This window comes from Nelusetta ayraudi, unplaced genomic scaffold (genome assembly GCF_046127955.1).
Source record: "Nelusetta ayraudi isolate G7.1 ecotype Tasmania unplaced genomic scaffold, CSIRO-AGI_Nayr_v1 ptg000090l, whole genome shotgun sequence".
Classification (NCBI taxonomy): Eukaryota; Metazoa; Chordata; class Actinopteri; order Tetraodontiformes; family Monacanthidae; genus Nelusetta; species Nelusetta ayraudi.
This window is the reverse complement of record NW_027466140.1, coordinates 1,661,645-1,683,491: the sequence shown is the minus strand read 5'-3', so window position 1 is coordinate 1,683,491 and position 21,847 is coordinate 1,661,645. Positions and strand designations below refer to the sequence as shown.

General features: G+C 46.1%; 1 protein-coding gene and 1 pseudogene across 3 annotated transcripts; both read right to left on the bottom strand.

Moving 5' to 3' along the window:
• Positions 1-2,877: 2,877 nt before the first annotated feature.
• Positions 2,878-16,491, bottom strand: LOC142901749 (E3 ubiquitin-protein ligase RNF38-like). Of its 3 annotated transcripts, none has more exons than XM_076046374.1 (13): positions 16,149-16,491; positions 14,796-15,460; positions 10,696-10,748; positions 10,373-10,554; positions 8,967-9,435; positions 8,457-8,597; positions 8,151-8,342; positions 6,055-6,216; positions 5,867-5,970; positions 5,310-5,391; positions 5,098-5,219; positions 4,881-4,980; positions 2,878-3,962 (listed from the first exon to the last, which is right to left on the bottom strand). In XM_076046374.1, exons 2-13 carry the CDS (start codon positions 15,124-15,126, stop codon positions 3,900-3,902), a joined length of 2,001 nt encoding a protein of 666 aa, XP_075902489.1. In that variant the 5' UTR covers positions 15,127-15,460; positions 16,149-16,491; the 3' UTR covers positions 2,878-3,899. The 3 variants fall into 3 exon arrangements, with proteins under 3 accessions (XP_075902489.1, XP_075902490.1, XP_075902488.1); XM_076046375.1 differs by having other exon boundaries at positions 16,169-16,491; XM_076046373.1 differs by lacking the exon at positions 16,149-16,491 and having other exon boundaries at positions 14,796-15,791.
• Positions 16,492-16,874: 383 nt separating this feature from the next.
• LOC142901751 (uncharacterized) lies at positions 16,875-21,731 on the bottom strand (annotated as a pseudogene).
• Between the last annotated feature and the right edge of the window lie 116 nt (positions 21,732-21,847).

Sequence of the window (21,847 nt, the reverse complement as noted above, 5' to 3'; positions counted from 1 at the left end):
TCTCCCCCAGTCTTTCTCCTTATCACTGCCTTTATTTAACACACTCACTCACTCACGTCACGTCCCACTGGGAGCACTGATGGCTGTTGACAGGCCTGAACACGACGACACGGGCCGGGGATCCTCCCCGGATGCGGAGGGGGGGAACTCCCGGTGAAATGAATACCACATGAACACGCCGAACTCGGGGAGATGGACCAGTGACGACCCGCCCTGCTGACACGTTCTCATTTATCCTCTCGCGCCGCTGAGTGCATGTCTGCGAGGCGGTGGGGAGAAGATGCAGGGAAGAGCGAGCAGCCGTGTGAGAGAGACAGAGAGAGAGCGAGAGGGAGGGAGCGAGAGAGGCTGGGAGAGATAGAGAGTGTAAATAAATGTGAGGTAGGATGAGCTCACTGTGGCCTCACTTTCTTTTTATATACTGGGAGGATGGATATTCCATGTTCCCTGTCAGAGTGGGACCGTCTGCACGGTCTGCACACACACACAACGGCAATGACAGCAAAAGTGAAAAAGCTCCTTGTCTCGGTCTTCTACTGCAAGACGGAAAACAAAGAAAACAGTAGTTGTTTTTTTTATACTTTCTTGTTAATTAAATGCGCAAGCACTTAGTTTGATATTATTATCATCACGTCATTGGCCCCTCCTTGTTTCTATGAGCAAAAATCTATCAGATTTCAGCTTGGAAACACGACAAATCTTCCTCCAAAGAATTCTCGAAACCACGTCTCTCTCTGTCATGCTGCATAATGAGTCTGATTCTAAACTCTAATAAACCAGGGGTGGTCAACCGTTTTGACTGGTAGGGCCACAGTGGATTCTAATATTCAATAGAGGTGCCGGAGCAGCAGCAGATGGATGGAGAGTTTTGGTGTCCCAGCTCATAGGAGAAAATATATCTCATGGGATATGTGGAAAACGCTTTGAATGTCAATTGAAAATTAACGTGTTAGAACAAAATGTCTTTGCAGCCCCACGGAATTTAGCTTTTTATTGAAATGACTCCTAAAACACTGTAAAAATGGATGAAATACAACTATTCTGTTACATTTATTACTGTTAATAGAATTTCTTCCAAGTTTGGCGGGCCGGATTAAAAAGCTTAACGGGCCGCACATGGACCCCTGGTCATAGTTTGCCCATGCCTGCAATAAACTCTCCCCCCTTTCAACACATGTATTCAAAAAACAAAGGTTGTGCGATGTCACAACATACCTTAAAAAACAACGGCAGCCAAGTGACGCTTCACCTGCTGCTGTTCTCCTCTCCCACAATGTCGGGCACGGCTGCCTGATTCTGATTCTGGAAGACAATATGCAAGAGTGGTCATTGTGTTAAAAGAAAAGACTGCGGCTCAGATTTAATCAAGACAACTTCTGCCGCCTCTCAGCTCTGGTCACAACATTGCAGCACGGCTGAGTGGGGAGAAGAGAGCACAGACAAGGCAAATATTGCTTTTCCCTCCTTGAGTTGAGCGAGCGGGGAGATAGTTTTAGGCAGAAAAGCCCCATAACTTCCACTCCGGTGCTCGGCACCGGAAGCGGGTTAAAGGAGTGGGTGGTTGATCACAGCAGAGGCGAAGAGGGAGCACGGGAGGAAGTGAAGATGCATAAGTAAAAGGACAGGGGAGGTGGGGGAGGTAGGAGGAGGAGTGTGGCATGGAAGGCATCGGACAGAAGGGAGGCGGGTGAACCAGTGAAGAGGGTCGTAAGGGGGAGCAAAGAGGAGCAGCGTCAGCAGAGGGAGGCGCAGGCTGCGGCTGGAGGAGGAGAAAAGGAGAGAAGAAGTGCAGATAAGGAGAAGAATGGGCAGGAAGTGCACAAGCAAATAGCAGGAGTGGGCCAGGACAGAGTCATGGGGCTTCAGCCAAGAGATTGTTTACTGAATTAAACACGACGTCAAAAAAACACATTCAGCCACTACGTTGCAGAGCATAAACATTTGAACGTGTCCTCCTTCGCCTGGCAGCTGTTAGACATTGCCATTGTGTTTTGTCTACACATTAAAAGCCCATTTTCTGTAAACGCACGAGGTCCACGCAAACTGCAGGAACGAGTCGCAAGTAGTCGCAAGATGAATAAGAGGCCTACAGAAATGTGCTTCAGCCAGACAGTTGACAATAATCACCCGGTTGGTTTTTTATTATCATCTTGTTTCGTCTGTTGATCTGTACATTGTCTTTAAAGGAGGGGAAGAAACACAAGTCTTTCCTTCAAACAAGTCATTTGTGCTGACAGGCCCAGAGGTGACGTCTGCCGAGATGGGAGATCAACTGTAGAACACTGCGTTAACATGTACAGTGACACAGATTTGGTTCTATAAGTCAACATAAGGTGCAACACAAACAGGCGCGCTGCTGCGAGGGAAACAGCTGTGCCTTTTCACGGCAACGCACGCACTCGGACGGCGGGGGAAGACATGTGCATTAATGCGCACAGACGTGCACGTAAATCAGGCTCACTTCAGTAGGTTTATACATTAAGTGTTCTACCGTCTTCTGCCATCCGCCGGTTTCAGGGCGTTGTTCTCTTGTGGATTCAGGCAGCGTGGAATTGTGCGTTGCCGTGCTTTTATTATGAAGGGGCTAGAAATGATGCCCTTATGAAAAGTAATAAACTGCAAAGTAACAACGGGTGGTTTTACTGTCTCAGAAGTCAACTGTGTAACTTTCAAGGTGAAATTAAAAGGATCCCAAACACACTCGGTCGCTTCGGACCGAGGAATTCCCAAAGAGCTTTGACACCGGCTGGTGGCAGCTTGCAGTCATTGCAGGTTCAGACCATGAAGCAAAAGACTGTGCTTGAAATAATCCAGCATGATGGAACCGGATTTAGGACTTCCAGGTCGTCCAAAAGAATGAAATGCAAAGCACAACAATTAAAAAGTTCATATCAAGCCTTTTATTTGGTATACAGATATTCAATTTATACAGTATATATAGATATGTATATGTAACACATGTGCCACTGCAAAGGTACAGACAAAAAGTTATTTTTCTCTGAACAAAAAAGAAAAGAAAAAAAAACAATGTGCTTTATAATAAAGTCGAGCCGCAAAGCGCTTGTAATGGATAACCAAAAAAAAAAAAGAAAACGGAATGATGAGGTAACTGCCGAGCAGGAAAACAATCACTCATGACGGTTAATATAATAACAATAATAATAATAGCAATAAGAATAATAATAATAATAATAATAATAATATGAAACAAACTGATCAAATAGGCAATCGAGTATAGTGGCAACATGGACCTGTAGAGTCAAAATAGAGAAAAAGGTTTGAAGTCTAGAACGTAGAAACAGACGTGTTGTGCATCCAGACAGACAGTGCAGAAATATTACAAACCGGAAGGAGAGTCAGTCACTCGTCAGAACAAAGTCTCTCTTGTCAGAAACTCGTGTTTCCAAACGAATTCTCTCTCACACACACACACGCACGCACACGCACGCACACGCACACGCACACACGCACGTGTACCACCATCCAGCGTTTAAAGGGCTGGCCCAACACCACTTTCGCCGTTGCAGTGCATGCACACGCAGACATTCGTGCACACGCACACAGACACGCTGCAGCACAACAGTAGTAAAAAAAAAAAAAAAAAAAAAAAAAAGAACCACGAGGACTCGTCCTCACGTGGACAGAACACACGGACGAGCGAAAGGCGGAGTGAAATAACTTGGCCGAGCGGATGAGCGACGGATGGGGCGCCAAGGTCGGCCGCTGAAGACTGAGAGTGTAACGCGAAAAGTGGGCTGTGCTGCAGAAAAGGACGACAAAGTGGTGGTGCCTGTGTCTGCGTGCGAGAGGAGGTACAGGTTTCTCACTAGAATCAGGAGCAGGTAGTGCTTTGGCGTCTCGGAGACGCTTGGAGAGGTGAGTCTGGCTCCCCCGTGTGGTCACTCCGAGTCTCGCTGGACCTCTGAGGCATCGGCCCGGCAAATGGGACACGTCCTGTTAGCCTGGGGATGGAGGGCAGAAATCAAAATGGTCACAGTTTCTACAGGCAATGAGCAGCTTTTATTTATTTTTACTTCATTATATTTTATTTATTTTGGTGAAGCAAATGATCAAAGAAGCAACAAGCATCCGTTAAAGGGATATCAAACAATTCAAACCATTTCCTCAACACCGCTGTCAATGGAGACTCACGGTTCAATCATTCATATTTGTTCACTGATGAACAGAACACCGCCTAAAGGTCAATACCAGTAAAGCATCTTCTTAGACCTTTACTCTATGCAAGTTCTCACCAGGTGTGGCACGCGTGCGTTTCAGAAGCGTCCCAGAGGCGTGAAAACCGCGCCGCCCTGGTAAAGGTCGTGGCCGTTTATTTATTTTCACGCTTCAAGTGTAACGACCGCATCAAGCGCAGCAGGTAGGATCATTCAGACAGGAATTCAATGATTGGAAAGCACGGGGGAGCCGGTTGATTTCCATCATAATGTACAATGTGCTGGAATTTGTTTTTCTATGTGTTGTATTTTACTGTGAAACGTCAACATGATGCATCGGCTTCAACGCTCTTCAGTTCGGCCGTCATACAGTAAAGCAGATTTCACTTTAAATCTGAAACTATGACGAACAAAATCAATGTATGCTTTAAATACCTGCGTTTTGTCTGAAACCAGAAGTTCGGTTTATTATTATTATTATTATTATTATCTTTTACACACAGCAATACTTGAGACACAGTTGAGACGGGCAAAAGAGTTTTGCTTCACTGTTGTTTTCCTTGAAAAGACGCAAAACTACCTGGATTGTCTCTTGGTGTATCTTTTGGTGTAAATTGGGGGTAACACCACAGTCTGTCAACACCACAGGCCGTCAAGGTGAACTTGTATGTGCTGGAGGGGGATGGAGGTGTGTGGCTAACTTACCCTCAGCCACTTGTCCACACATTTCCCATGGAACTCGTGGCTGCAGGGCAGGACTCGCAGCAGCTGGCGGGACTCAAAATCACTCATGCACACCACACACCTGTGGCACAACGCACAAATACATAGATGTAAATGCAACGCATGAAAAGAGATGACATATCAGGGTCTTTTTCTGCGTTGGCTGACAGGTGACGGCTGCAGCTTGGCCAGCACTCACAGTGTTTGTTCAGACTGATGGTTATTTGGGTTAAATCGATAGGAAGGAAGCTGTTCGATGTCGCCCTTGGTAAGTCCTCGGAGTTTTGCTTCCCCGAGACGCTCGGCAAGGTTGAGGAGAGCCTGGGGGGTGAAAACCACGGTCAGAATCCAAAGAAGACAACACAAACCCACAAACAAGCTCAACGGGGGGAAAAAAGAACGGAGACGGACCTCATAATTTTCCACCTCTCCGTCGTCGACATCCAGTTCTAGACTGATTGCAGGACCTGTAGGCTGGACTGGCAGCATTGAACTGCACAGGGACAGATGCAACATTTAAAAAGGAGAACCGAGCCAGTAAAACAAGCAGACTTTTAAACAGCCAGACTTTATGATCAGAGTTTTATTTCAATATCCTGAAGACGAAATATCTTCTGAATCCAGTGCCACATGATGAGTGAGGATGTTCAACCGCATTGATTTAATTTTTCTCTCTTTTCTTTTCTTTTTTCTTTCCACAGTTTTGGGTAGAAATGATCAAATTTCCTCATCTTACAATACTTTATTAAAGTGACAACTTTATTGCTGAAAAGCGAAAACGCTACTTCAGAGAAGATATAAAATTATCTTCAATCTGTTAATAACCGAATGAAATGCATCGAGGGGAATATTCATTATATTCAACCCTTAGCTCTTCATCTCAGGTAACATTAAACTTATGAGACAATCATGTGCATCCTTCAGACAAAATCCTTCTTCCAGCAGGTTCTCTTCCCAGATGTACTCACAGGAAGTAAGGCAGGAGGCTGGGGTGGTAAGGCGAAGGTGGCAGTGGCTGCTGGGAGCGGTACCGTCGTGCCGGCATGCGGCGAGGGAGGAAGTTCGGATACGACTAGGATGACAAAAATCATGTGGACTTTAATTTTTTCCACCTGCAGCGAGAGAAAAGCGCCACTGAAGCATTCTTCTAGCTCACCACGCCGAAGAACTCCTGCGGCAGGGGGTCGTGGGAGAGGAAGTGGAGCTGGGTGGAGTGCGGCGCGAGGGCGGGGTGGGTGGCAGGAGGGTAGTGGAGGCTGGCGCCCAGCGACAGGTGCTCCCCCAGCAGCTCCACATCGTTCTCTATCCTCTGTAACGGCTGCAGGAGTGAAGACACCCTCATCAGATGACCACGTCAGGCTGCACGGTGCGATTAAATGATATGAAACCTTCAAATCACATTTGAACGCAGCGGACATTGAAGAATGACATTGGAAGCCCCGCGTATCACTTCGAAGTTCTAACAGGGACGCAAACGAGATCTAAAAATATTTTAAATCGATGCGTATTTAACAGTGAACCGCACCGTCGCACAGCTGTTGTGTTGGGAACGCAGGCAAGGATGTGAAAAGAGATTTATCGGCACTCCAACAAAATTCAATTCAACTATTTGGAAATTCAGTGTTCATTGTTACTTTTAATGGAGCTGAAAGCTTAAAAAAATCCCACACACGCAACGGCAACAATCAAATCCGTGAATTGCGAATTGTGAATTGTTTGACTCAAACAATTCTCCCCCATTTACTATCGCAACCTCATGTGCAATATTTATGTATCCTTTTTATAGCTTTCAATTAACTATTGCATTTTTTCTCAATTATTTTTTGGCCTTTTTACTGATTTTACTTTTTATCTTAGTAATTTATGCCACTTTTTTATTAGACTAACTGTATTCTGACTCAAAGAATTCCAATGTACCTGTTTTAACCTGTTTTTAACTTGTACAAATGTCAATAAATATCTCTCTATCTATCTCTCTCTACTAGGGATGGGAAGATTAACCGATACGTATCGATACACGGACAGGCTCGGGCACGATACGAGTGCATCGGTAGAGCAGCCGTGAATCGATGCAATTTTGGGATTAAATCTAGATACATCAGTTTTTACGTCTGTCACAGACCGATACAGCGATGCACAGCGCAGTGCTGGAACTTACAGCAAAGTGCAGTTAAGAAAACACAAAAAAAACCGCAGAAACGATCGCTGCGTGAGCCGGACACGGAGGTGCGTGCCGCTTCGAGTCTGGCGTGAACGACACCATCGTTCGGCAGCTATTCGTGGAACGATTCGACAGCCAAAAGTGCCCAACAACAAAGAACACTGGTCACCGCCGGACTCCTGAATTCTGGCGCAGCGGAAGGAGTGCTGTGCTGAAAGTTACAGCACAGCGCAGCGATCGTTTCGCCGTTTTCTGTTTGTTTTTTTGTGCTGGAAGTTACTGCACAGCGCAGTGCACAGCGCAGTTTGCTTCACCCCGATCATGTGGATCAAATGATATTCCTAAAGAAAAACCTTAGAGTGGAACATGTCGGTTGAATAATACAGTATGGACTGAAAGTCACACACCAATGAGTAGTTGCACTGCGTACTAATTTTGATTGAGTTCAAGGAACCATGACATTATTATTTTTTTTTTTTTTTTTTAGTATTTGAATCTTTTTCTGTCTTCAATTTCTCATCACAGCCTAGCTATTTCACTGTCGTGACTGTTTTATTATGACAGTTAGGCTGGTGTCTGTTCACAGCAACAGCAATAAGAGTTTACATTTATTCCATTTGTAATAAGGAAAGGTTTATTTATTTTTCATTGCACTTGCCTTGTTATTGTTAATTGTGAACCAGTTGTTCACAAAATACCTTTAAATTTAAATTGAAAAATACAGAATGTTTGTATTTTGGTGGATAAATAATCAAACTCATTGAATTGCATAGCATCATTCCTTTGCATCGGAGTCTCAAATCAAATCACATTGTGTTGGATCAAACTGTGCTGAATCGCACTGCATCGTATTGGGGGAATCGTATCGTAAATATACAAATCGCATTGTATCGGAAATATAATATACGAATCGTATCGTATCTTTAATGTATCGAATCGTTGGTAGTGTATCGAGATACGTATCGTATCGGCCACAGACCAGAGATGCACAACTCTACTCTCTACCTATCTATCACTGATGTTGAAGAAGCGGACGACATGAAATGAGGACAACAGTAGAGCAACACGTCTGCTGCGTCAGCGCTACTCACCGACCGAGCCTGCTGGGCAGGGTAGGGGCCAAACTGTCCCGGCTGGGGCAGGTGAGGTGGGTGGTGGGGAAGGTGCGCTGAGGGGTGGGGCAGATGAGGAGGGGGCGGCAGCAGGAAGGCGGGGTCGCCCGACAGCAGCGACTGGAACGGGTAGGACATGGGTAAGTGCTGGACAGAGCAGGTGGGCAGGACCTTGGGAGAGAGAAAACGCAAACACACACGCTATTAGCGAAAGGTCAAGTGGAGTCGAGTTCACAGAGAACCCCGGTCGGACTCAAGTATCCAACTAGTGGTGAGCGCACTGACTGGGGGAGGGACGCTGCAGACGGGATAGTGCTGCCCGCTGAACACCACCGAGCACGCTGGGATCTGCTGCGGGGCGGAGCGAGGCGGGAGGACGGGTGGCGCTCCCGGGGCCGACACAGGGTACGACACTGGAGCTGAACCCTGAATATGGAGATCAAAGAGGCGGGGACAGTGGTTTTAGTCCTGTAGACTCCCCTGAAAGTCTGAAGACAACTTAAAGACATGCTATTGACATTATGAAGACTTTTTTTTTTTTTTTTTTTCAAATAGTACGAGTTGGAAAATAATACCCTCCAAAAAAAAGTATAACTCCAAAATAACAGGCACAACCAAAATCCTAATAAATGTTTCAAGAAAACTAATTCTTTACTTTTTTCATTAATCATTTGTTCTTTATTATTATGATTTTTTTTTTTTTTTAACACACATGAATTTACTTCGACAAGCTACTATGTTAAACAAGCTTTGCTTTGCTGTGTTGGCGTCTGCACTGTGAGATAAGAGCTTCACCTGATCGTGGAGGTCCAGCACCATGCTGCTCTGCGGCTGTGGGTGGGGATGCGGGTGCTGCGGGTGCTGCGGGTGCAGCAGCCTGGGAGACAGATTGGGCGATGGGTGCAGCGGCCTGGGCGAGGGGTTGGGAGGGTGGTGGCCTTGCCGCTCCTCGGGCCCCGGGCCCAGACCCCGAGGGGCCTGCTGGCCGTACGGTGGGTAGCCCTGAGGGGGCGCCGTGTGGCGGTAGTTCTCGTCCTGGTGGGCCGACGGCAGGCTGTGGTGGGGGTGCAGGTGGTGGTGGTGGTGATGGTGGTGGTGGTGGTGGGCGTTGGGGTGGTGATGGTGGTGGTGGTGGTTGGGGTTGTTGTTGCTGTTGTAGTGGTGGTGGTGGTGGTGGCCGCCGTTGTTGTTGCCGTTGTTGTTGTGGCCGTGGTGGTGGTGGCGGGTCAGCCGGTCCCGTCGGCCGCGGCGTCTCATCGGAGGACTGCGGGGGAACAAGCACACGTGTTAGCGTGTTGGCGAGCTAGCTCCTTCATCCCACACAGATGAGAGTTGCCAACCGTCCCTCAGAGTACAGAATTGTCCCATTTTTGAGGATGAAATGGTGCGTCCCGTTTTGAATCGACACGGGCCGGGGTCTGTCCCGTATTTCTGAGTTGTCTTGAACATAAATCTATTTTGGATGCAAACTCGGGTTCACTTCCATAGAGTTGCACTTGTTCTTTTCCGCTTTATTCACTTAATTCCTTTGTAATAGCCATCGATCCTGCGCTTTATTGATTGTTGTGTAAAAAGTATATTCAATTAAAAGATTTCAATACAATTTGAACATTCAGGGCGCATTACGACTGCTGTTCGAAATTCAATTTTGAGCCCATGCAGATTGAAACCGGACGGCTCTTTTGTAGTCTGAACACTCACAAATCACATGAACTCCGATTTTTGTAAAACGGATTGGACAGCCTTTTATATACACGGTTGTATTTTTAAAGCATTTTTTAATGTATTTTAATGGTGTGTGTTTTATTGTATGCTTCCTTGTATTGCTGTATAACAACCGTGAAAGGCGCACTAACAAATAAAATCTACTCATATTATTATCAGTAGTAGTATCATTATTGTCAGTCCAGTTTTAGATAAATATTGTTCACGAGTGTTATCAGGGCTACTTTCAGGGAGCAGCAGGCCCACTTCAGTCTCTATGTGCCCTCCCACACTTTGAGTTCTGCTACAAGGAAAGTCAGCATCACTCAAGAACAATTTGTTGGTGTACATAGGCCTCCACAATTTCCTTGTTGTTGTGTTGTTGTTGTGCTGACGTCCGAGCAGTCATACGTGCAAGGAATTTCTACAGACGAGTAGAAGACCCCCTGTGGATGATCGGGCGAAAGACAGCTTTTGGTTTGTTTGACTGGATTTACCTTCTTCGGTTGCGAAGTGGCGTGTGGCATCTCTCCGGCATGTAGTGGGGGTGTGGTCTGCGGCTGGGGGGGAGCTCCCAGGGACGAATGGGGGACGAGGGAGTCGAAGGGGGAGCGGAGCTCAAATCCAGCATGGACTGCTGGGCGAGGCGTTGACGTTTCGGGCTTGGGCTGTCTTCCATCTGCACGACAAGGTGTGAAAAAACGTGATAAAGATCAAAAGAAATTGGAAGAAGTAAAGTATGTATGGAAAAAAATGAATGCGGAAACAAGTGTATTTAAAGTGCAGAGCAGATGGAACAGGCATCATGTTCAGAACTCACTTTGTCCCGATCTTCACTGCACATATTATCTGGATGAAAATGAAGCACGCCTCCTGCAGTTGAAAGAGGGGAAATAAAACATAGTAATAATGAAGAATCAAATTTTAAAAAGATTAAGTTGTTGACACACATTTTTTTTTAAAAAAATCATCCTTTTCATCCTATCCTTCTAAACCAGAGCAATTTCCTTGCAGAGGTTTTGAAACCACCAAATTCAACAGTGCTTCCACATCAAGCAAGTCGTCTTCACTGCTCCAGCGCGGACACATCATCTAAACAGGCTTTTGAAATTCCTGCATCAAACGCGACGACAAGAAAGAGCGCGAGCCGTCTCTGGAAGCTGTCACACTGGACACGTCCTCTCCGCTCGTCACAGACCAGCCACTCTCTGGCTGATCCACCGTGGAAACACACATTCGTAGAAAAACAGATGCAAGCAGACTTTCACGGCAAACTGGCGCATTTCACTGCTGGGAGGCAGATTAATGACTTTTGTCTCCAGTCGTCTTCGTCGTCACTAATTTGTCAGAATCGACACTGTAAACTAGCAGAAAAGTCTCAATTGTCGAGTGAGCAGCCAGTGGGACCAGACAAATATGTTGTTGCAACCAGGTGTCTCCAGCCAAACCAAAGGAGATACATCAGTTCATTTTTGACTTTGGTTCTATTTAAAACCGGACCTGCATATGACACCTTGGTACAAATTCTTAACAACAATAAGGTTGAAACTGTGAGCTCTGATCTCAGCTTCATATATCTCATATATATATATCAGAAATCAACCAAGAACACATGTGCAACATCAGCTTGGTGATGCATTTCTTTTGCCCACTTCAAAGCCCGGTGCCCGACATTTGAAGGACCTTTCGGATTGAAATGAGAAAAAATACTAACGGATAGTTCACTCAGTCTAAGAAGAACTCACACTTGGAGTCTGGTAGAAGTTGAGTCAGCTGGTTTCCAAGTCAAACAGGTGTTTATTGTATAAAATACAGGACAACACCATGAGCATAGGCCAAGGGGAGACTGAACAACAGCTCTCTGATGCCCTCTTTAAATACTTTTAGGTCCAGGGGCTGGTCTCTGGTCCTGCACCTCCCCTTTTAGTTTATGTTGAATAGGTGTTTTCTACTTTTAGGTCATTATTTCATCATTTTTTCCATGTCTCCTTCAAGTTAGTTCTCTATTATTTTAAAAAGGGACTGAGGGGCATTCCCAGACTCTTTGAAGTCTGAGGAAGTTTCCTCCGAAGAGGTCACTATGACCTCATTATTTATTTGGCGATACATCGCGCACCTGTGACTTTATTGCAACCCGTCGTAGAGTCCGAGGGGCTTTCCCCTGCTTTCAGTTTGCAATCAGTTTCAGTTTGGACACTACAATAGTAGCCAAGAACATGGATCCGTTTGGGTTTTGATGATTTTAGCAGAACATGGCAGCAGGTGTAAGATGGCCATGTCACCGCGCTGGACACCTGCAAACACCAAAAATTAACAGGGACATCGTTTGCACGGCACAGTTCATTTTCAGAGGCGCCGAAATCTCGCATTTTTGGTTACAAAATAAATAAATGATAAAGAAAAATCTGCCTCCTGAGATAAGTGAAACAAATAAAGTGCCGTCAATGCCAGAAGCGCTATCTTAGAAGAGCAGAGTTCACTTCCAGCTGTTCATCCAACACACCACATGTGCAATCTAAATGCACACAGCGAAAACTCAGAAGCTGAAGAGGGCCGTCCTTGAACTCGGCTGACAAGGGTTTTCTTCCGAGCAGGACGTCCAAAAAAAAAAAGAAAAGAAAAAAACCTTAAATCACCCAAAAAAAAAAAAAAAAAAGAGAGAGAGAGGAGAAACGAATCTCCACCTCTTATCTCCTCCTTCCACTGTGCCTCCTTCTTCCAAACGGCCTCCTCCAGCTCCTCAGGAACAACAGATCTGAGAGCAGCCACTACCCCTTTCTAGTCTTTGCAATGGCAAACCAGAGCCATGTGAAGTCAGAGATAGTGACGGCTCAAAGACCCCACGCTAGGGGCTGCGTGACTGACTAGCCAAAGGAAGAGGGAGGGATGGGTGGGGGGGGGGGGGTTGAGGGGGGGGGGGTAATATGCTGCTTTACATAGGGGAGGCAATAATGGAGGGCTTGTTGAGCCAGAGTGGCTGACAGACTGGTAGCAGTGACGAGCTGACAACCGTGTTTCCTCCATGCGCTGTTTCTGCTGTGTCCAACCTATCCCCTTTCAGTTAGAATAGCCACCGCTTTGCCCCATGTAGCCCTCGGTGCTTGCAACATCGGCCAAACCACTGGGTTTGAACCTCAAGATGTTTTTCTTGTTTTGTTTTTTAGCTTTCCTGGCTGAAAGGGTTGTCACTAACCATGTGGAACTACCGATGTGGTACAGGTTCCCTTTGTGACATCAAAAAATACCTATTTTTCAGGACTATGCATGTTATCAAAAATGTTTTAAAAACGGCAGGCAAAATAAGAAGAAGATTAGCTTTTTGCTGATTTCTGGGACTCGGGTGACATTCTAGACACACAATTCATAATCAGAAAACAAAGGATTAGGGCTGACATGGGCTAGAAGAACATTGAGAGAGTAAAAAAACATTTTAGTAACATAATATGTAGAAGAGGCCACTTATAATAATAAAACTGATCATTAGAGGGGGGGGGGAATGAAGATAAATGTTTGCAGACTACGGGACATCCCAGGCATTAAGCTGCCCATGGGGAAACATGCTGGACCACAGGAAAAGAGTCGATGATGATATGAGAAAGAGAAACGATAACGCAGGCAGACACACAATCCAGTCATCCAAGAGGAAGAATGTGCAGCTGGTAAGGAGGCTGAAGATCACACAGCTGGGAGAGACACTTTTTGAGCCGTGCACACAACCCCTCTGTATCCCTGAACTTGGGAAGCATGTGTTTTATGCAACCCCTTCTGTTGGGGTTATTTTTGGCCATTTGGCAAGAGCGCTGCCATTACGGCACATTAAAAAACACTTTCATTCATTCACTGCATTTCTTTTATTTTTTATTTTGTATTTTTTTGCCCTTGAAGCGAATCCAATCTGGTTTTACAGAAGGCATTTTACAGCCCCCTGCCCAAAGGGTCTTCAATTCAAATCTGTTGAGTACTGAGGCATCTCTATGATTGTCAATGTTTTGTTTTGTTTTTCAAAGACTATAGAGCAAGGTTGATATAAAATTATTTTCAATCATGTTTTTTTGGAGGGGGGTTAAACCAGAAGCTTGGGGTTCAGGGGGAGCACAACATTTGCACAAAATGCCCTTTTCGTAGGCAGTAACCCCAGAATATTCAGCACAATCCTCAACAATATTTTGCAAGCGCGACTCTTTGGGACCAGGGGGTAGAAAGGACTGAATGAAAAATCCCTCAATTAATAGAACAGAATGTGAAAACCTAACGTTGCAGTTAGTCTGTGTCAAACATGACACGACATGACATAAAAACACTAGGATTTATATTCAACCTAGTCAAATGTGTGGTATATCCACATTTAACTTTAGGCATCATACACAACAAAGCACGGTTTGAAGGTTTGGTGGTGAAAGAGCTACAAGGCGGCTCCAGTGTCTACTGGATGGAATTTTCCCAAAGCACATTCTCTCTTTTACATGCCAACCACGGGCAAAACTACACCATCCCCGAGCCCTCCCCACGACGCTGTGTCTGTGAATCAGTCCCAACCCCTCACCAAGGACCAGTAACATTTGCATCATGAGAATGAGGCCAGGCTCTGGCACGCAAGGCAAAGTTTGACTTTCCCTGTTTGTTTTCTCCTCTCCTGAACAAATTCTATTCAAAAGACCTGCAGCAGCAACACTACACCTGAGACGATCAGCTGCTGCTGCTGCTGCCGCTGCTGTAAGCAAGAGGCACAAAGGCTCTTAGTTAAAAGCCTGTTAAACAACCAGTGGTCTCCTTACATCCCTCAGGGTGTGTGTGTGTGTGTGTGTGTGTGTGTGTGTGTGTGTGTGTGTGTGTGTGTGTGTGTGTGTGTGTGTCCAAAAAGAACTCAAACCAGCCCGGGCTGACGGCCTTTTTTTTTTCTAAACGCCGAATCGTGCTTACCGGCCCCGGGGTGTCTGTGTGCTCCTCCGTGCGAGGCGTGCCGCTGGGCTCCCGCCGACAGGTAGCTCCCCTGGGAGTGTTGCTGTTGCTGCTGCTGTTGCTGCTGCTGCTGTTGCTGCTGCTGCTGCTGGCTCTCCGGGTAGCTGCGGCCACCGTGGTGCGGCGGCCAGCCGGGGTTGCTCTGCGGCGGGTAGCTCAAGCCTCCGCCGCTAGCGTTCATGGAGCTGCCGGTGCCAACCGGGTTGCCGCCGCCGCCGCTGTTGCCTCCGACGTTGCCGGTGAAATGGTAAAAACCGGAGCGAGAGCGCGACCGAGTCCTCGGAGGGTCCATGGCCGAGGGAGGCGGCGGAGGAGGAAGAACAGGAGGTGGAGGAGGGAAAGGAGGAGGGCGGTGGTGGATGAAGGTAGTGGACTGAAGAGATAAGCCTCCAGGGGTAGAAGACGTAGCGGGGAGTCCCTCCTAGGACCGCTCCTTCCCTTCCCTTCCCGTCTGTCTGTTCACCCGCTTTCCTCCGTGGAAGGTCGGCCGATGCGAGTGTTTTCTGGAGCATTAAAGCTCCCGATGCACCTGAAAGCAGCGAGTTCAGCCCTTCGGGTTCGACCGAGCAGCGTCTGCATCACATCCACTCTCCTCAGTGGCTCTGCGTTGGCTTCGTGAAACCTGCCTATGAAAGTACGCAAGTTTTCAGGAAAAAAAAATATAGGTAGATATCGTGGTCATCTATACGAGCTGGACGATACAGCAACCCGACACGCAGAAAAACATTTCCGAACAAGTTAGTAGGGCTGCGGCAGTGAACAAACAGAAGTCCCTGCTTCTCTATTGTCTCTCTCACAGTGGAACAGTCGAACTGAGAGCTTTATAAAGGCATGGGTTGGCCGAGGCTGTGGGCTACAGAACTACACTCGTCCTTAAGGAACCTTTTCGTGAGGAGCAGCAGCGAAAACGTTCAGCCTCCGCCACCGACAGCGAGTCAAGTTAAAACACAGCGGTGCCCCCCACCACCACCACCACCCCCCCAAACCCCAAACACAGGCAAAGATGGCTAGCTCCCTGAGCCTTAGCAGTAACTAAATGAAACCAGCTGCTCCGGTGGCTGCCGCAACTAAGTTATTAGCAAAAGCTGCGGATAAATTTCAGGCCACACCGCAGCGGGCATCGCACCATAAGCAGAGAAATATCAGCCCTCTGCGCTGACTAACAGTTCGGTCATTACCATAATTTCGATTCTTGAGCTAGCCCCGAGGCTAGCAGGAAGCGGAGTTAGTCTAGAGGAAAAACAAGTACCACAGTTCCGACATTACAAGCTAGCCAAACGCTGCACTGTGTCGGGGTTTAGGCTGGTGGCTCACCGGTACCAGGAGCGGATTACCTCAGAGCACACGGTAGAAAGCGACAGCAACATTGTCCATCCAAGTGAGGTTGACGGTATTTGTCAAATTTATCCCCTGTCTCGCATTTGCAATCGAGCGTCTCTTGGTCAGCGGGGAGTGTTAGGGAGATCAATCGATGGTATTTTCGCGTCCCTGCCAAGACGCGACCAAACGATCGCAGGAACTGCGCGGAGACACTGCGCCCATTACTCTCCTGACCCTTAATGTTCTTTTTGGAAAACGGCGCGGACATAAAAGCGATGGAGTGCTAAAAGTCACCCAGCATCACTCGGTTCCAGATCGCGTCAGCGCGAATCGACTTCGTGGGGCAAGCTTGTTATCGGTTTGATTACTTTGGTCTGGCAGAAAAAACTCCAGGCAGCCGCTCAGTTCATTAATAATTCAGGAGCTCTACACCAGAAATACTATAAGGTAATGCCTTTAAAAAACGATGTGTTCATGGTATTTATTGTAACCAAAATGAGCTCTACATTGATATTTATAACGAACCTGCACCAACACTGGTTTGTACAATCAAGACAATATTCTGAAAAGCCGAGATGATCTTCCAGTCTGTCTTTATTCCTGTGTGTGCAATATGAAATCATCTCCTCTCCCACCAACTGAAATTAAAATCAATAAATAAAATTCTCATTGTGTACAATCCGATGGGGAATATTAAAGTGAAAAACACAGTCATGCAAACCTGACAACAATTGTTTTTATTCACAGTGAAAGAAAAAAAAATCCACTATCTTCTTCAATGGTGCACTCGTTTTGGACAAACAATATTTTCCATACTAATGTCTTTGTCACCACAAGGAAAGGAAGGATCTTCACCACCTCCCCGTCTCTCTGCCTCTCCTGCTCCTTTTGCCCCCTTCATCATCCCTCCTCCTCTTCTTCAGTGCTGTGGGCGTGTACCGGCCCTGGTGCTTAAAGGGGTCTGCGGTCACATTTGGTCGCCGTGGCTCCCTCTCGGTCTCCCCGGTGGCCCACCTTCCCGTCGGGCTTGAGCCTCTCTCCTCAGCCTCTTCACCTCCCGTCTCTCTCGCCGCCTCTCTGGCCACGTCTTGCGCCTGTCGCCTCGGCCACACGCCTCCTGCTTTGTCCTGCTCCTCTCTTTGAATGTCTGACTCTCCGCACAGAGCTCGCCCGTTGGGTCAGGGGACTGCTGGTTAGGCAGGGAGCCAGCACTTGCAACCTCTGGAAACACAAGAAAAGCCAGTATCAGCTAAATAGACTGAGAAACTACGCCTTTCTCCTGCAAGTCCACTGAGAATCACAAATCTGGTTTAAAGGGTGTTTTGTTTTGTTTTTTCTTAGTTGCTGATGAGCAGTTAGCTTTATAACTCTCGAATGCAACATTCGGTTTTATGTTTATTATAATCCTGGTCTCAACTGGGGAAGGTAACTGTTCTGATTGCTCAATTAGCATAAAAGCCACAAGAAGAGAGATTAATATTGGATTTTTATGTCAGTTTGTTATGAACCTAGAAACATTTGTTTTAATGAAAGTAAACTCGCAATAAGCCAGGATAAAAAATACTAACACTTATTTCTGCAGACTGGATCAATATATTTGGTGCTGATAAGTTAAACCTAGCACAGAATCATGAAATACTCAGAGCTCCATTTTTTTGATCTTGCACTCTGCTCCGTGGCTTTACTTTTGAGTGTTCTTATAGATTAAGGAGTAACAGATTTTTTGGCCACACCCAGATGAGGTTGTTTAGCAGGGCAAGTTCACAGGGGGAAAAAAACTGTGGTTTGTAGGGGACGGATCTACAGATAATCATTGAAAAAAATGCATGGAGGACAAATAGGACAGCCTCAAACAGGGCAGAGATCAGAAGAAATCTGGCACTGAGCATCGAGATTAAGATATTGAGTGAGACACACTGAAGGAAAAACCAAGAGCTGGCATCACAGACATGCAAAACAACCTGCAATATAAAAAAAACAAATCTGCAGTGCAGACTCGGGAGAGCAGATAAGGCAAAGACAAAGGAGAAGACAAGGACGGGGAAAATAACTTGGAAAAAATGCAATGGCTTCAAAGCACCGTCAACAACTGCAGAAAACTCAAAGCTCTCCTCGGTTTTCAGCACACCTAGTTCCTGTTTCTACGCATTTCTGAAGCACTGGAGAGAGTTGCTGCAAGTGATGGGCGCACTCTGATCCATGAAAAAAAAAAGGGGTGGAAACTTTGAGGAGGAATTAAGGAGATAAAAGCGCTCTGAGCTCTGCACACAAGGGTCCTGGTATTAGAAGGAACTGTCATAAAGAGGGGCCTGAGAAGAGCGGCAGACAAAGGATGACGCATAGCTGCTCCCAGGGAACGTTTGGAGGGAAGAGGCCTTTTTTTTTTTGTTCTGCAGCTGACGAGACTGAAGGCGTCGGCACAGAAGACACAGGGAATGACAGCGGCAGAGAGAATGTGAGGCCTGCAGATTATGTTTGTTCACCTTTGTTTTTTTCTAGAATCTTTTCCCGCCGCTGAACGATGTCTTCCACGGTGTCGTATCGGCAAACGTACGGCAGCGAAGGGGACGTCCCGCTGACCATCCTCCTCCTGGTGCACTCCTGGTACCCAACGCAGAGAGGAGACGTCAAGTCGGAACTTTTCCTCGCTCGACAAAAATGTCACCAGTGTAGCAGATAGAGCAGCGGCATGACCTTCAATGACTGCGTGCTTTTCGTGACAAGGTCGAAAAAATGCATTGAGCCGTCGTAACGGTATGAAAGGATTCCCTTCCAGAGACATTAGCTTGGTTTCCGTTACCCCTAGAATTGCACAAAGCCTAAAGATTGCAATAAAAAACTGGTAATAGAAACGCCTACATTTTGAAAAACCTCTCATATATCGCTAAAAGGTATTTTATTTTTGAAATATCGCTTTTGTTTTGCAGAAAAACTGTAATGGAAACGCAGCTACTTACATAGCCATGATGTTCCCAAGCAGAGCAGTTGTAACAATTGGCAAAGCGTCTCCGCCGCTGTTTCAACACGCGGTCGGCGGAAGGTCTGGTTGGGACTCCTACCTTGGTCTGGGACAGATTGAAACTTTTTTGTTGCCAAGTATTCATTCTGACATCTATGTACGACTAAAATCTTCAATAATCATTGTTTTCCATGTTGTTATGCTATGAATAAATTAGATGTTTTGTATGTGAACGTACTGTCATGTGATACTGTCTCCATGTATCCGGACAGGCCTGCAGAAAACAAACAGAAAACACCAGATTTGTTTTTTTCTATTATGAAAAAGAGGAACTTCTTTCTTTCCTACTTTTTTTTTTTTTTAAATTCCGTGAGGAGACAGAATGTCAACAAGTGATCGACTTTGGACAAAATAAGAGAAGCTCACGTCAGCGAGGTGTCCAGTCACGCCACAGCGCTGGCAGTGTTGGTTCCACAGTGGGGGCCTCTCGCAGGGCCTGAGCCCGTGTGAGGCGAGGCCGCAGGTGGGGCAGAGGCGGCCGGGACAGTCCCTCTGGGTGTGGCCCTGGATTCCACACAGGATGCAGGTGGGACACTTCTGTGGCAAAAGTCATCCCCACCGCCTCAGATCAAAATGTGCATGTCCAAACAAATCTGATGTCAAGCTAAGTTAACATGACTGGGTTTTGCGAGAGTCTTTTGTGATTTACCTTGTGGTAGTAGCAGCTTCTGGCGAGGTGTCCTGCTCTGCTGCAGATGTCACAGATCAGAGAACGTCCAGGAGTGAAATAACGGCTGTTGAGTGGCTGCTCAGCATCAGAGTGGATAACATGAGTCATTAGTAGGAAACAGGAAAGAGGTCAAGTCTCCCCTACAAGTGTATGACAGCACATACAATGTGGGACATTAACCATGCTGACCGTTCCCTTTGTCAAAGTTTTTTTTTTTAAATGCAGTTTGACGTTTTTAATTTGGGTTTTTAGTTACTGCTCTTTTTTAAAGTCAGGGCAAATTATAATTAATGTCAACAAAAAGTTCTTGCTCTTCCCATAGAATAATGGAAGAAGAAGAAGAAGAAGAAGAAGAAGAAGGCCTTTATTAATCCCACAGTGGGGAAATTTGCATAATTACAGCAGCAACTGTATAGTGAAAAAAGATAAAGAATTATATTAATTAAAAGAAATAAGGCAATAAAAAATAAAATATTTTGTAGGGTATAAACAAAAAAAACAAACAAGATATTTACATCTTGGATGTACACCTATCTACAAAAAATGTAAAGCGGTTAAGAGGATGATACCATACAAGCTTAAAAAAAAATTACCTTATCCTTGTCTGATACAGCCCAGATATTTTTGTTACCTGAAATATAGATTTTAAAAAATTAATATCAGTTTGAACATTAATTTCACATATCTACATCTATCACCACAACTAAGAGACTATGTGGTGTTATTTTTACAAGTTATTTAAAGAATCAGTTGATAAGCATTAAAAAGCATCAAAGATTTCAGACACAATTTGACTTAAAATTAAAAATAAAAACATTCATTTTGTACTGCATGATAAAGGGATACCAACACAACATTTAACCATAGCAAATGAAGCATTCTGGGTCAACAGGAGTCTCACCCTCTCCTCCAGAGTCTTCCTCAGAGCTGTTCCAGTAGCTCAGGTGCAGCTGGATGCTTGAGTCTCCCGCTTGTCCTTCAGTTCCCAGAATCATCCACTCCTCGATAGGTTGGTCACTGTCCTCCCCCTCGCCTTCCCCCACCTGTCTATCCGAACTGGAGGCAGGACTCTGGCTGCTGTCACTGTGCACCCAGCCAGTGGCAGTGCTGAATGCCAGGAGCAGCGGAGGTGAACTCTCCCTGCTGAGGCACGCCGGTTGTCTGCAGCTGGGAGTGCGTTTTCGATCGCTTAACTTGGTCTCTGGTTCATCTGCAGAACTACGGAGATCCTCGATAAAGAAGACCTCGCCTCTGCCACTCTCCTTTTCAGGATCGTCCTCATGCACGGCGGCACTGTCCATCGTCTAAGTTCAACAGCACCACCTAACGACATCATGAGGAAGTGCTGCCCCAAAGTGAACTGAAAAGTGATCCCGGGGAAACTTCCCTCGAACCTTCCGCAGATTTACTACGTACGGGGAAAATAAACTCTACGCTTACTGGAGACATCGTCGAATAAAAAATGTGTAATTTAAGCTTATCTCGCCAAACCAAAATACGTCACCACGTGGAACCGATCAAGTGTTGCTAAAGCTAACACTCCCGGTCCAATGCATGTTAACAAAGCGAGTTAGCGGCTGAATTAGCGACAGTAACGAACGCATCAAATGAAGATACGCAGAAGTTCTTTCTATTACAATTATTATCAGTCTCACATTACACTTTACACACTGTTTTCCTGGTGCTGCTGAAAAAGACGTTTCCACGACCATTCGTGTTTACGTGCCGCTCGAGCTGAACCCCACTGGTGTCATGCCGAAATCTGCACGACTGCAAATACCAGAATGCACCTCGCAGGGAGCGCGCGCCACTGGAGCTTGGCGGCGCTTTGGCAAATACAGAGACACCGGCGACATCGTTGAATATGACAGTTTATTTCTTTGTCGTATATCAAGCATTGAGCGCACTGTCGCAATATTTATTCGTCTGTGTGACTCAACGAAGCAACAGCAGCGCGCGGTCGTGCATCGCAACAAGCGCGCATGCAGATTTCGGCATGACACC